Below are 16,350 nucleotides of genomic sequence, written 5' to 3' on the forward strand. Positions count from 1 at the left end.
ACACGATTCCTGGTTTCCACACCACCTCTTAAAACCACACACACTCAGTAAGGAGACATTTATTCCATTATTTCTGTTTTCAAATTTTTTGGTACAAAGTTTATTTTCAGAAGTTCTCACATGATCCTTTCTTCTACCAGCGTCTTTAGGATTTTTCTATCTCTGATTTATTTTCTTTATCTGTTGAAGCAAAAGCAATAATTGCTACAGAAAGCAATAATGGCAATATTACAAATATTTTACAGCAGCATCCATTCGTTTCCTTGCCTCAAAAAAATAACAAAAATAAATCCAAAGACAAGATCCATACAGCCACAAAGGCTTAGGTTTGTAATATCCAGAAGTATGCTGCGTTCCCATATGAGTTGTACAAGTCCAGCACAACTTTCCAAGTTTGTGCAGAGCCTGATAAATAAGACACAGAAATATCAGTTACATTATACTGTTTCTAAGAACTTTTACTCTGTAAAATGTTTGGTCACTCAAAGCTATAAGCTTAAATCACATATCAAAGAACACAGGCAATAAAGCCCATCTTACTAAAACATATAGTATTAAGCCAAACAAAATATAAGAGGACAAAATCTAGTGGTCACTGAAGCCTCTTCAAAAAAGGTCTAAAACCAAATGTTTCCATCATGTATCAGAATAAAAACGTACTGTATTAAAATTTGAATCTTTTTTTACAAGCTGTCTTTTAATCAGTCTTCTATTAACAGTGCAGAACTGCCAACTGCAGTAGTTTAACTTTGGCACAACACTAAGTTCCAATCCTTTTCAATATTCAAGTCCTGTGTGTGTCCAAAAATTTTCTTGGTTTCACGAAAGATTAGGCCCATTCACAGTTAACCAGTTATCTTGAAATTTTTCAAGAATTGCTTCCCCTTCACCACACTGGGCAGCTACAAAGGAAAGACATTGTAAGCTATTGCATCATTCAAAAGAAACTCTTCATTCTAGACAGTGACAGTATCGTTGCTTCCTTTAACATCACGTACACCAGACATCACACAGACGGCTATATACTGGACACCTTTCTAAAAACCTTGCTGGTTGTTAGTGAATCATCTTCCTCGTACTTCAAATACATAACAATGCATTAACTTAATTTCATTTCACATGTCAAACAGGACATTTAAATATATTGCAATATATTATAGAAAATTGCAAAGCGCCATCATTTCTGTAAACGAGACTGACACCTGTTAACTCTCCTGTGCACATGAAGAGCAGTACCTAGTGCCACATTTTCTATACAATATAAAGCCTTCCCAGGTAGGGCAACTCATTTTAGTGCATTTCTGTACAGACTGTAAGCACACATGCAGATAGCCAACTATGCAGGGTTGGAAATACTTTTGTAAGCTGAAACTGGAAGATGGGGGGAACATTCTGAAATCATAGCAGAACTCTTGTGGTTGATCATTTCGTAGCACAGATGAAGATTTGACTCTTCTGTCACTCTAGCAGATTCTTTAGGGACAGTTTCATGATAGGTATCTGTATTGGATTGACCCTGAGTTGATGGACAGTCTTTAAGACCAATTATGCTTCTCACAATTTACGTATTTAAATCGCACAGAAAAGCGAGACTTCCCCTTTTGTTGGAGGTCGCCTGGGCCGGGACCACTGCCCCTTTCCCCCTTTCCCAATGCTGCGGCACGGACCCTAGATCACTGCACGGGGGCTGTCCCAGAGCTGCAGGCAGCTAAAACCAGCCATGGACTGCCACAGCTAAACCCATCCAGCGCGGCTTCTGGGGACAGGTGGGTCCCTCTCCTCTCCATGCGGAGCCGGCGGAGCCAGCGGGAGCCGGCAGAGCCTCCTGTCTGCAGCCAGCACACTTCGTGCCGAACTGAAGAGGACACCACGCAGCCAGCAGCACAAAGGGAGCGAGGCTTTCCCCACCGTAAAGCCTGAACAAGAACACTCTTCAACATGGCAGAGTCAGAGAGAAAGAGAAGTGAGTCACGTGGGACGGAGCTGGAAATGGCGACGGGAGAAAAGAGGGCGGTGCCGCGATTCTGGCGCGCAGCTTAAAAGAAACCTTCTTGCATGCCGTGGTAAGAAACTGTAATACCACAAACTGTTTGTCTCTTTAATCCATTTGAAGAACATGGGGGGATGGAGTATCTTCGTGTGCCTGTGAAGATTGTGAAGAGTGCCTATGCCAGGCTATATAGAAATAGTAAGAGGCTGTTAGAGACTTGTGGCGAAGAAAAGCCTTTGTGTGCAGGCCAAAATAACTTATCCTTAAAAAGATGAATGACCCCATGTGATGGCCCATGTTTTGTAGTGTGAAGGAACTGTGAGATTTTTCATGGGAGAGATGTTCTACACACAGCAGACTGTTTGTTTCCGGGCGGATCTGCTGTTAGTGGCAGTTTGGGAACCACGTGCAACTGAAGGAAAACCCTTTTTTCCTTAAGCATAAGAGAGAGACTTTTCAAGAACTGGAACACTGACTAACATCCCATGTTCTGTTATCCCCTGTGTGAGCTGGGTAAAAGGAGAGAAGTGCTGGAAAGGGGGGGGGGATTTGCTTTAATTTTGTTTTGTTATTTTCTCTTTACTTTTAATTCTATTAGTAATAAAACTCTTTCATTGTACTGCAACTGTTTAAGGTTTGTGCCTGCTTTGCTTTTCTCCTAATTCTTATCTCACAGAAGGAAAATAAGTAAGTAATGAATATTTTGAACCAAAACCACTACATTTAATTGGTGTTTCCGCCCGGTTTCGAACTCAACCCGCTACAGTATCTAGTATTGAATAAGCATAAGGAAATACTTTCGTCAACCGGGACACAAATATCTGTCCTAACACATTCTAGGTTATGCACAGTCCAATGTTCACACAGTAACCTTATCTCTAAAATACTTGAGAAAACCCAAAGCATTTTTATGCCACAGTATTATGACCAAGGATCAGTTACTTTATCCACTGTAGTGCTACCTGCTCTAAATAAAAAGAAAAAAAAAAAAGAAAAAAAAAAGAAAAAAAGCCTCATTTCCCAACAAGCATCAAGTTGGAAGCAGAGGTCAGTACCATTGCTAACGACAACACAGGCATCAGTGCTGCAATCCAGCCAGAAGATCTCTATAATGTCAGATGTCTGCACGTCAGGGTAAGTCAATGGAGCTGAGGTACAGTTCCTTCTGAGTGACTCCAGGCATGCAGGATGAGCAGGTTTGCATTCCTTGCTGTACTGATTACTACAGTGTCTTGCCCCAGTGCAGACATCAACATGCATCAGACAAACCCCACCTTAATTCATGAAAAGTGCTACAGGATACTCAAGTTATCCCTCTACATTTTATAATGTTGCGTGAGTTGGTTTTGCAATGACTGTTCACTGAAAAGGTGCAGATGCTCTTCACCACAGAAAGAGAAAAATCCCCAAGAACTCCAGCCATTACAATTGGAAATACTGCCTATAACCCACCTGTGCTTCAAAATCTCCCTTTTAAGTGGGGAAAAAATGCAGAAATTTGAGTTATTGTGTGTTAGTAGCTATTAAAGGGATCTTTCACTTTCTGTTGAAATTCTCAAAGTATTTTCCTACAGAATTTTAATACATCAGCAAACCTCAAGTAACCTGACCTTGTAAGTTTGTATCATGCTTCTTGGTAAATCTACTTATCCTAGGCTATCACAAGCTGGATGGAGAATACAGGTGTAACCCAGCACTGTTCAGTGTTAGGAACTGAATCCTCTACTAGCCCTTCCCATCTTTAATTTACACAATCATTCCAGGCATTATAAACAACTCTCAAAAGTTTTACTGTTCCCTGGTCATTGATACTATCTTTCTATTACTACTGAATGCAAGCAAAATTGTTTTCAAAGAAAAAAATAAATTAAAGAAAATAGCTGTATTTCATTGCACTCTACTTTGTGCCTTCAGGTTAGGGCAGGTATGTTTAACACTACAGAAGCTTAATGATTATCTTCTCTCCTTGGGAGATATGAATATAGACAGGTATTGGACTCAGGTGGAGGACGCAAATCAGTACTACCATATTTACAGAAGCAAATAGTGACATCCAGCCTGAATACACAGTACTCCGTTAAGTGCAAAAGAGAAAACACTCCCCACCTTAAACCACAGCCTAGTTACTCAGCAGCCAGAGATCAGTTGTCAGAGTTGCTGCTGTGCTCTCATTTCAGAGGAAAACAGAGGAGGAGAACGTCTGCATCTTTGGGCTTTCTGGCCTATGGGGACCGTGTACAGCCATGAATCACTTTGTGTGGGATCCAGAAATCCTTTCTTTGCTCTGTAGAGGGGAAGGGAGAGCATTTGCCTGCCTCAAGCATTTCTTGGAAAGCAGAAGAAAATCTGCTTTTGTTCAAGGTGAGCAAGTAATCCATTTGAAAATTATTTCATGTCATGTGTGGACGTGGCATGAGTTTCTTTCCCGATAATCAAAGCTACAGTCAGACACATTACATATAATGTAATGAAAAAGCAGTCTTCAACATGGTACCGGACAAGGTTAAAAATGGGCAGGGCCTCATTTACTATAATATATATTAGAGATAATACACTAAATTCTAATAATGAGGTACTAGGTATCTTTTCTTTGTTTTCCAACAAAGCATAAATTTCTATGTGCTAAAAATGAGTGACTGTAATAACTTACTCTTTCTGTCAGAACAGAAGGAGTTAAAATTGTTTTGCTTATCAACATTTAGGAAAGTAAATTCTGCAGGGCAGGCAAAAGTCAGACAGAGCCTTCAAGCTTCTTCATTTTCCCTTCTGTTCACTTCTTACATGCCAGCACTGTTAGTTCATTCAAACCTCCAGGGGAATATAGGCCTGACTTTCTTTTTTCCAACACTAACTTTGGGGTCACTGAGAGGCTGATACTGGGAAGACAGCTCTGTTTAAGATGGAACTGTGCTCTTTCACTGCACTCAGAAGAGAGAGTGAAACATGCCATGAAGCAGGATGATACTGTGATGGGTGATGTCTCCCTTGGTTGCAACAGTGCTTTCTTTCTTTTAGCTCTTTTCCCTCTCCATTCTGGCACAGGATTAACTATATTCTCTCTTTAGCTGAATTCCAGAGACAGCACAACTGGCATCATGACAGCAGGTACTCCTGGCAGAAACAGCAGATGAAGAGGAATGCACTAGCTCAGCTCCAAAGGAACTGATGCTCACAACTGAATTCTGATGTAGTGGTCCCAACAAAGACTGAGAAACCAGCCACCCAGAGGCAAGATATAAGCAAGAACAGAGTTTCTTCATCTCAATATAAATGAGATGAAGTCTGAAGTCTGGCTCATAATGTGTTCAAACCTAAGAGGTAAAGCTCCACAGAAACACAGAAAACGTACCACAGGTTCATCTATACACAGTCCTTACCACGCAGGAAAATCAACAAAAAGTCACGTGGACACTCACCCCATGGCAGACGTATTTTCTTGCCCCTTCCTTTCCCATTGCCAATATAACTCAGTCCAAACGGCTTCCGAAACACCTTCCAGGTGTGCATATGCTACAAGAGGGAGCCAGGTTCGCAGGGGTGCACAGAGGTGCTCGGAATCATAATAAATTAAGAGATTTGCTGATGTGCTTAAGTTCAGGGAGTTTCCTGGATGTGACTGGTAGAATGAGAAGGTGCCATATCCTTTCCACCCACCAGGCCACTTCTGTTTCTCCCGGGTGACTGTACAATGCCCACAGCATCCTAAGAGTGGCTGAGATGAATCTGGGCTAAACCACTGTTACTGCAGCTTTGACTTCCCACCAGCCATGACCACAATCAGAGATACAACTGACCACAGCACTTTCCAATGCTTCCCCTGTCAGTCCTGATGCGGGAGGCCTCTGGAAGGAGTTTGCCTCTCTCCCAGTATGCAGTGCAAATATATACATGCTGTAAACATGAAACAGACTGGTAATTAATGGACTCTGTTCAAACAGAAGTAACAGTCAGACTATGGGCAATGATGAATACATACAACTTCTGCCTTCAGGCTGAACCCACCCAGATTTTCTTCATCCTTGGCACAACTGAAAGGCTTAAAATGTGCATGTAGCCCAAAGGAAACATGTCGACTGCATCTCTCATTAGCTGATCCACAGCACATGGTTTAACTTAAATTTGATATTCTGCAAAAAGATAATTGGGCTGTAAATACTGTTATAACCAGTGGAATACACGGAACTCTAATATTTACAAAAACTGAAGATCTGGCCCAGTATGCATCAGCCACTGTCTCTGACCATTCTACTGAAAGAAGACCTCCAATCCAACTATATTTAGTCCAATAAACAATGTATTTCCTCTTCCTGTGTTTTTCAGACCAGATGTGCTAAGGCCTACCATTGTAGCTGAGTGTTGTTTAATAGAACATTGCCAAAGTGGAAAATATCCCAGTTTAATAATGTAATTAACTCGGATCTTTATTTTTTTCCTTATTTTTAAAAGAAGACAGAATTCCTAGCTAACCTAAATAAATCTCTGCTAACAAAAATGGAGATATTTATTTGGACAGGCTGCTTGGTTGTTCTGGGTTTTGGCTTTTTCTGTGGGCTTTTTTTTTTTAAGAAAATTAATTCTGGGTCAACTTCAAGGATTAAGTCAACTCCAGATTTTGCTTGCTACAGGCATATTCACAAAGATTTGGTTTAATATTTTTGGAAACATAAAAATAGCATCTCTTTTCCTTCTAGCTTTGTTCTTTCCTACTCAGCAAGCACAGAGTTTTGACCCTGTATTCCCAACAGAGCTTGAAGCTAGCGTGAGTCTTTCTTGTATCTGCTGGCATCTGCAACAGCCTCATCCACACCATTACCAGACAAATCAGAATCCCTCCCAACCCCGTGCTGAAAAGGGCAGATCTTGATCTCTTGTACCACCTCACATGCAGAGTCATAAACACTCCCATGAAATATGCTGACAACATGGGTTTGCTTCTGTCCCACTCCGAAGTTAAAGTGAGGGATTCTTGGCTATTCCTCTCTAGCAATGCCAGCCACTTTGTGCCTCACCAACTTGAGCCTTGGAAACCAGGGAATAATTTCATAATCAAATTTGTGACATATACCATAAGCTATTGCCTTTTTCTCTCCAATAATCTTAAACAGTCAGAAGAGGTCACCCCAGTAAATGGCTTTCATATGAAACATCCTCCTGCAGCTCAGGGATTCAATCTGTGAGCAGAAGGGCAGCTACAAGAGTCCAGAGAGGAAGGTCTGGGAGGTTAACAGTATTTTTTGTCAGACACTATTCCCTTTCTTACTTTGGCCTGGGCTTCGCTCACAATCAGATATGAAAACCAGATCTAACATAGACTCCTCTGCTTCAGAAAATCATGACTAAAAGGGATTTCTTGGGTTTTTTTGACAGTTATAGTCCAGAAGAAAGACTAATTCTAGAACTCTATAATAAATTCTCGGAGATGGGGAGACATTAGGACCCATTTTCTCTGCAATAATCTGTTTTCATTAGTCATCAGATGCAGAAGCCTACAGAGAAGATGCTGACAGATGTGCAAAAGAAGATCGCTAGTATCCATTCCATTAGTGCCAATGTAAAAGCAGACAATGCTGGTGACAGCAGCACCAATTTGTCATCATCTTTTGACATCTAAATATAAAGCAACTTATCCCTAAAAGTGCAGGCTGGCAGTAGCAAGAATAGAAACTACTCTTCCTCAGAGTACCAGTTCTCTAGGATGCCAAACATCTGCCTAAACTAATTTGTGTGAATTTGGCCCATTGTTTTTAGTTGCTAATTCAAACTGCACTATGACTTCACGGTCTTGAGACCAAATAGCTTTTTTTTTTTCCTATTTTATATACACTTACTTAAGATGTGAATGTTTTATATCAGATTAAACTACTTCTGGAATTCAGTTCAGGTAGATCAAACCATCTCTAGAAGTAAGTGTGTTCACCCAGTAGTCCTAAGAGCAATCAGCACAGTGGCAAGTTTGACAATTAGGATGTTTTAGAGTTAAACCTGCACACAAATCACTCAACTGTGCTATCACTGAAGAACAATTAAACACTAACATGTTTGTAAGTCCTAAGCATCTAAAAGCCATATAACTTCATTTTATTTGTGAATTAGAACACCATGTCATTGCCACAACTTACTTGAAAACCTTTCTTACTAGCACCAAAAAATGCTTTTCGTCTCTGTATCTGGGTATTCTTACAAACCTCTAAGCAACTCTGAACAACTTTTAGGCAGTTTTTGCCTTATGTTAACCTTAAAACTCAGTGTCAGATTTCAAGAAATTACTCTTTTTTCCTAGAACTATAGATACTTCTTTTACCATTTCCAACAAAGGAAAGAATGCACAAGGTAGAATTGAGTGTTACTATTAACTGCATCAAGTCTGTCAGGCATTTAAATTAGACTGATGTGGGATACACTGATTAACTGTAACAAAAAGCATCTTCTAGCATCAGACTCATTCAGTTAGCTCATAATTATCAACAAGGAACATTTCAGTCCAAGTTCTGTAAACCCAAAACACTCTGAAGAAATGCAAAAGGTGCAGACATCACCTTATTTTCTTAAACCAATCAATCCTCACCCCTAAGTTCATTGATTCCTTTTGTCACACTTTTCCCCTTCTCTTTTGTTTTCAATGCTTTCCTTAAGAAATAAACCCAGGCCTTGAAACCTTTCAGATGAAGTGATCTTTGCAAAAAGACATCTAATGTTTTTGTGTTTTTCTCCTTCACGAGCAGGCAATGTTCTCCTACATCAACAAAAAAAAGTGTCTGTGTTTTTTTGGAATTAAACAACATAAGGCAATTAAATATTGAGAAGCAGTCAAGTGTATGATGAACATGAACCTTCCCATTGGTAATGTGGAAAAGGAGGAGCTGAACGTGATCTGATTTGTAACCCCCTGTCCCAAGCCAGGCCCGAGGATGTTCATCTCTTGTAGCAACAAAGCAAACAGTTCTTGCCTGCACAGGTAGCATCTTGCCCATCTTGAGTGCAAGGAAGATGCTAAGCAGCTGCTTGCTAAACTGAAGGCCATGAAAAATCATTTGGCTCTTCACCGTAACATCAAACCTAATTCATAGGTTTTTGGCCTCCGGATTCCAAATGGTACATCAGTCTGTTTTTGAAAGTTTACGCTTAACATGTCTGGGGGGTTCCCAAGTATCACTATCATCTGTTTCTTCCTCATCCTCCTGATCGTCCAGCATTTCATCTTCCTCCTCGTTCTCATCAAACAGCTCTATTCCAAGTTCTAATCTTCTTTGCCTTTCTGCAAACCATTCTCTGACCTGCTCATATCCCATGTGAGATTTGGCTACCAGTTCATCAAGGTCTTGCTCATTAAGAAATTTGTGCTTCATATAATAGTCCTTCAGGATTGCTGTTCCAGTTTTAAATTTTATGACAGACACACCTCTGTCCCAGCAATTTAACCTCTTGCTTCCCCGAGGTCTCCCCCGAGGCCTCCCTCTCCCCCTCCCTTTTGGTCTTCCTCTCCCTCTCTTCCTTGCAAAGCCTTGGCCATTCAGACTGTTTGCATTAGCGCTCTGGTAATAGTAATACCATTTCAATCCACCATTTTTCCAGGCATAGCGAGTATCTCCAAACCAGCTCACAATTTCTGATCTTGGAAGCCCAGTTTCTTCTGCCAACTTGTTGTATTCTTGTGGAGATGGCCACTGAGTACGAACAAAGGAACTTTTGAGCATGTGCAACTGCTCTGGTGATTTTTTGCCTATTTTGCTTGAAGTGGAACACCCTGATTTTGTTCCTGCTGCTCCATCTCCCGCAGATGTTTCTCCAGATTCCTCTTTTGAGCTGCCAGCATTACTTTCATTCATGTCAGCTCCCTCTTCCTTCAAGACATTTGACTTCCTTTTTTCTGTAAACCAGGCATCAATCTCTCTCCTGGTCAGTTTTGTTTGGGCTCTTAACCTATTCATCTCTTCCTCAGTAAGGACAGGGTTATTAAGAAAACTTGCTTGGAGGACTTGCAGCTGTTCAGCAGTCTTCTCTTTGAATTTCTGTGGGGCAAATTCAGGAAAAGTACCCCAAGATGACTTACTCTGCGGAGTGACTCCTGTTGGAGACTCATTCATTTCATCACTTGAATCAATAACAATGGTGGCACATGAATCATTGTTGAGATGAATCCCATGATTATTCTTTGAGTTTCTCTGATTGTAGCGTGTATCACTGAACCACTTTTTGATCTCTCCTTTAGTAAGGCCTGTTATTTTCATAAGTCTAACAATTTCTGAGTCTTGAGGAAACTGATTTTTAAGGTAGCTGACTTTCAATTCTGCCAGTTGTTCCTTAGTTTTTTTTGCTCGGATGCCAAAGGAGTCAGGATTCATCAGTGTGGATTCATTTTTGATAGGCTGAGGGGCTGGAATGGCAGCTACTTGTTTGGTTTCTGCAACAGGCTGAGCACTGTGAATCTGACTCTTCTGTAACTGTGTTTGGTTTGGGACTCCTGCTACAGTCAAAGCTATTGGGGCTGTTACTGGTAATGTATTTGTACCTGCAACTTGAGTGAGAACAAGTCCTGGTTGACCAACTATTTGGCATGTCTGTAAAATTGAAGGTAAACCATTGCTAGCGGCAGAAATGTGTGCTGGAATAACAGTAATTGTCTGTGGCACAGTATGCACTGTGCCATTAAATTGTTTCCTCCTTGCTTCCTCCACCTCCTCTGGTGTCCAACTCACTCCATGTTTCAGACGCTGGGCAGAAAACCATATTTTAATCTGTTCTTCCGTGTACTTAGCTTGAGTGGAAAGAACAGTGATTTCTGACATGGTTGGATACGGGAATTTGTTGTAGGTGTTAAGCAAAAGAGGATTGTTATCCAAAGCAGTATTATAGGCTGGAATGCTATTCACAGGTATTAGTACTTTTGGAATCAGGTTTGAGGTCTGTGGAGCTGTAACAGCTGTTATAACCTGTGCCACCCCAGGCTGAAGCACTGGTGCCGGGGTCACGACTGCTCCGGCCATGTCTGCTGCACTGCAAACAACTGAATGACTTGGTTTTGACTCAGAAACAGATGGTGGGGGGTTTTCTACTACTTCTTCAGAGTTTGGGTCATTTTCAGTTCCCTTTTCTTCACCAGGAATGTCATCAACTACATTGTGGAAAACAGCAATACGTTTAGTCTCGGTTTTGTTTTTCATCATTTTCATTATAGGAGTTTTGCTAATTGAAATCCCTGAAGAGGGGACCTCAGAAGAGTCAGCCTGTCCAGCATTTTCTTCTCTAACAAAACTCCCATCAAAAGTGAGATCATTTACTGTCTGTTCAAAGATTGTCTGGTTATTACGTTTCACCATGGTCAATTTAAAATTCTCCTCTCCAGGATGGTGCTTCAAATTATGTTCTGAGAGGGCATCATATCTTTTGGTAAGGAAATTACATTCTAAACAAACGTAGGATGAATTTAATACTACGTTGGGGTGTTCTGAATCCACATGAAAAGTAAACATATTGAGATCTGGAGTCTGAAAAGTACAGTATTTACACTCATAACCACCTTCTACTTTATTTGTGTTTTTCTGATTGTCTGAATCCACATACTCATGAACATCCTCATCACTTGTTACACTCTCTGCTGTAGGGTTATCTGCTGGTGTGAGCACAGGTGGTCCTTCCTCCAAGTCTGATACCATTTCTAGATCTGGATCCTGCTCATTGGCTAAGACCATGCACGGTGTTGTTGATTTTCGTTTACTTGCCATGACTGTTACCGTGAAAATGGTAACGACTGGTCAGATACAGACTTAGCTTCGAGCTCTTCTCGATTAATAATAGTAATAATAATAATAATGGCTTTCGGTACTTCAAGTCAGTTCTTGTAAAGTCTCAACATTTATCCCATTAGCAGCTTTTCTTTCGTAGTGCAATCAGATTAAAAATAGATAGTTGAGGATGAGATGTTGAGACACACTGTTTTAAAGTCCACATCCACCACCTGTAGTAAAGAAGAGACAGTGGAATTAGTTCAATTTAAAGAATAACTTCTATTGTGCTACATGTTATGGTGTAAGGCAATTCAGTCCTTTGGGGTTTGGATGCCGCTGTTCATCCCCTGAAACCAGCAGACCCATTCCAAGAAGACATAACTGAAGCTAAGATAAGAAAGGCAAATTCCAATCCACTTATTACAGGCTGAAATTTGTTTCAGTTCATGTTAATGCAGTGACAAATATAAACAATAGAATAGTGTAAAACAGGGAACTTCCTGTTTCTTCAGAAGCCTTTCTCTTGGCACAGTGCTGAGTCAGTCTTGCCCTTGGATTGCTTTGCCTAAGTTACAACAACTTCTCTTCACTGTTCTGTGAGCTGAGGTCCTTCCTATCACTAACTTGAGCCCAGTACATCTCCACTACTGGCTCTGTCATGTCTTTCATGTCAGAGGCTGTGTGTATCCCAGAAAAGGCAGGTTTGGAGTGTTCTTCTATCACATTATACAGGCAAGCACAATCATGTGCAAGGCTTTTCTTTCATGTCTGAAAACAGGCAAAACAATGTCTTTGTAAGGCACTCTGACAGACAAAAGACAACTTATCCTTTCTTCCAAGCTTCCCAAATGTCATTCTTCAACTGAAGACCAATCCCAAACCAATAAAAGTTGATTGCTAGCACATGGCAATTAACTAAAATCTGTTTTCATGCCTCTGTGCATTAATGGAGACATGACTGATGGTGTAAACTGTAATAGAGAGAGAAAAAGCACTAAAGACTGATATCTGAAGCGGAAGTCAAACAAAGTTATGTATTCTCTGTTTAGAATTCTTTGTCCATTTCTAAGTAAAACTAAAGCATCACCAAATAAAGCTGAGGCCTAAAGAAATTCAGAGAATAAATATATTCTAAAAAAGCATAGACTGAAGTGAATTTTATCCCACAGGGACCACAACAATCTGCTGGAAATGATGCACAAATTTCCGCAAAAGGTTATCAACTCTGTAATAGCTTCCTTCTTGACAGAAAATCAGACACGGATTTCTCTTACCGGAAAACCCATAGGTACATGAATTTTTAGACAGTGGAACATGGTCTACTTCCCTAAGTGTGGGCATCCTCAAGTTCAAGAGGAATGCATCCCTACATAGCTGTTTCAGAATGTTTAAAAAGGGAACAACATGTTACAGGTTAAAAACCAAAGGCCATCTCTGTGTGACAAAGTCTTAAAGGAAAAAGAACAGTTAAATGGAAGAAAGGCAGATACAAGAAATGGAAGAGGAGAAGAAATACTGTTTTTCACTATAAGACGTGAGGATTTTTTCTATTTTGATTATGGGAGGCTGTGAATAGGAAGGAAGAGAAATAATCCTTAGCTTCACATTTTTTCTTTAGGCAAAACACAAAAGCATTCATCCACAGCTGCTACGCAGTGCTGCTCCACAAGTTCTGTTTCTGAAACTGTGTGTCACCTTACTGCTTCATAAATATCCTCCTTAAATGTTTTTAACACTCACCCTTCTGCACTACTATGTAGAGAGTCACTGCACTATCTGTGACTAAATCCAAAGTGCACAGCCTCACATGACACACATTTTATGCCAAGGATATGGTTACATGGCATTAAGGACACTGAAAATGCTCAGTAAATCTTGGGTAATCACCATTCCAGGATGACAATTATTTAATGGTACTGGAGTAGAAAGATATTCTTCTTCCACAGGTTAATAGCGGCAGTCTGTAAAATTGAGCACAGAAGTGTAAAAGATATTTATTTTAATGTATGTATGAAGTACGTATTTCAGGCCACCTCATTTCTCTTTTCAGCAAGAGAACCATGAAGTAAAGCTAAATAGATCCATTTGTCTCAGTGTCCTGAGGGACAAGAGGTAGAGCATTATTAACTGTGCTGCTTCTCTGTGGGGCTGGAGGGCTCTTGACAAAAGGGAAGACAACTGCCAAGACAATGTTGAGCAATGCTCTGGGGGAAGAGCTGGGTGGTATTACCTAATGTTTCTGCGATCTTGAGTAAAATTTCAGAAATGCCAGAAATGCCTATTTTAAAAAGCAACTTAACAGCTAGTTTTGCTGACTGAAGTTGCATTTTGAGAAGTGATTGTGGTACTCTGCAGTGCCTCATCCCTAGCACAGCCCATAGGATCCACACACAGAGAAGCCTAAGTGAGCTTAGGGGCTTGCCAAGGGTCCCGTTCCGGGTTGGCCTGGAGTGCAAGTGAAAGCAACATTTGATCCGACATGCAGTATTGAAGCATGCTCAAGGCAAGGCTGGAGATAAGGAAGAAAATGGGAAACCTGTTCAACAAATCAATAAACGTTCTTCTCCAGTCTCCTCATGTACTCAGTAGTGTTCACAGTGCCTGTAAGCCAACAGGTCTACATGCAACTGCAGCACCTGCAGCCTTTTAGCTAAATCTGTATCACATCTCTGCTGTGCTTCAGTTTTGCTTACGGTGCATAGGCAGATTATCCTGTCCCTCCTCTGTTTACCAAGATAGCAACATGTTTTTTTGATGCAAACAGGTCTCAGAAAAAGAAAGCTGAATCTGTGCTCTTCTGATGACACTATGTAAGATGGGTTTTTTTTAAAAAAGGATGTTCTGATGTCAAAACCCTGTTTAATTCATGGCTATGAAGAGCTATGACAGCATTCATTAAAATCTCAACCCTTGCAACCCTTTCCAGCCTTCTTTCCTCTACAGACTTTACAGAAACCTCCATGCCCTCCTCCTTGGTGCTAATGTGATTATTCTACCTGTAGCACCCTGCTTGACATGTTCTCTCAATTTAGCAGGGGATTATGAAAACCCACAGTTACGAAGTTTATCCAATCAGTTATGCATCATCCTTGGAATCTTCAGTTCCTCTAAAATACCTCTCCTACTCTCCTTACAGGAGTGTGTGGGACCTTGCCATGTAGCTCGACTTCAGTAAGATCTGCAACATTCTGTACCAGTAGACCAATGACTCCAACAAAAAATGAAATCAGATTGTCTTGACAGTGTGGTTTTGACAAATCCACCTTTTTAAGAACCTTGTTACAATTCTCTAGGTTCTTACAGACTGATTTTTACTAAGTTCTTCCTGTATTGAGCTGGGAATGAAGATCCCTTCAACCAACCTGTGATTCACTTATGTGTTTTCCTCCTCTGCTCAAGCAGAGCAGGATCCTTGGTTAAGAGTGGGCAGTCTTGTGCCCAGTATTGTGCTTGCCTGTCTCAAGTCCACTGAAACCTCCCCCATATTCCATGAATTCCTGAAGGTCATCACTAATGGTTCAGAGAATGCTTTTGCTTGTCCCTTACGTACTTTAAGGTCAAATATGTGACAAAATATTGTTAAAGATTTTATCTTTTTATCCCTCCCTGTGAATACTGACATTCAAATACAAATATGGTTTGCAATGAAATAATCCAGGTGTTTATTTTATCTCAAAACCAGCATTTTTTAATAAAAGAATCTGAAGAAAACCTTTCAATTATTTACACTGCAATCCCCTTCTGTAATTTCACCTCCGATTTTAATAGAATTGACATTCCTAGCAAATCAGCCCACAAAACAGATGTTTTTATAGGAACATAAACCAGCAAGTGCAGGCATACTTTTTGAAAGTCCAGGATCTGATATTTTATCTTTCAGCAGGCAATTTCTCAGGACACTGTTCTTCAGACACAAACCATAAACAGTTAGCAATCCCCATTAATTAATAATTATATCAAGACAGATTCATTCTAGAGCAGAATTCAACATTGAAAGTTGTCTTTATAGCCGATTTGAATGAAGACATATAAATATTTTCTAAATTGAGGCAGAAACCTTCTGCCCATTTGATTACAGTTTGAGAACAAAAAGACAGAGAGTCGACCACAGAAGACACACATGAAAGAACCTGCTTCCAGAAAAAATTTTTTACTCACTTCCTCCTCCCCTCCCCCCCAAACAAGAGTAGCTGATGCAGAAAGAAAAATAAATAAGTTTACAGAAAATGTTCACTGTGTGTTCAGGGTCTATGCTTTGTGAAAAGGCATTGCTGTATGACACTTCCATCCAGCATGCAGGAAAAGCATGGCAACAAAAAATCCAACCCCATGTAATGTGATTTTAAGAATATGCTCAGAGTGGCTTAGGAGAAGATGAAGCAATAGAACCTGCTTCTAATATCTAAATCCACCTAGATTACAAATTGCCTACGACCTCTCTCAACACACAAAATGCTGCCTTCTTATAATCCATGACAATTTGCAGTTGTTGATCCTTTGTTTAACCTCCTTCTACTACCATTTATTCAGAGTAGATGTATCTGTGTCAGAAACTATTCTGCAGAGAGCTCAGTGTAGGCTAATATACTCTGATCTGTGCAGCCTCTCAGTGAAAAGGGTGAAGGACTTTGTTGT

At 40.4% G+C, this 16,350-nt stretch overlaps 1 protein-coding gene across 1 annotated transcript; it reads right to left on the reverse strand.

Annotated features, from left to right (window-relative positions):
- Nucleotides 1-44: 44 nt before the first annotated feature.
- ZHX1 (zinc fingers and homeoboxes 1) lies at nt 45-11,944 on the reverse strand. Its single transcript, XM_039550151.1, has 2 exons — nt 8,556-11,944; nt 45-902 (listed from the first exon to the last, which is right to left on the reverse strand). Exon 1 carries the CDS (start codon nt 11,710-11,712, stop codon nt 9,088-9,090), a length of 2,625 nt encoding a protein of 874 aa, XP_039406085.1. The 5' UTR covers nt 11,713-11,944; the 3' UTR covers nt 45-902; nt 8,556-9,087.
- Nucleotides 11,945-16,350: the final 4,406 nt, after the last annotated feature.

This window comes from Corvus cornix, chromosome 2, assembly GCF_000738735.6.
Source record: "Corvus cornix cornix isolate S_Up_H32 chromosome 2, ASM73873v5, whole genome shotgun sequence".
Lineage (NCBI taxonomy): Eukaryota > Metazoa > Chordata > Aves > Passeriformes > Corvidae > Corvus > Corvus cornix.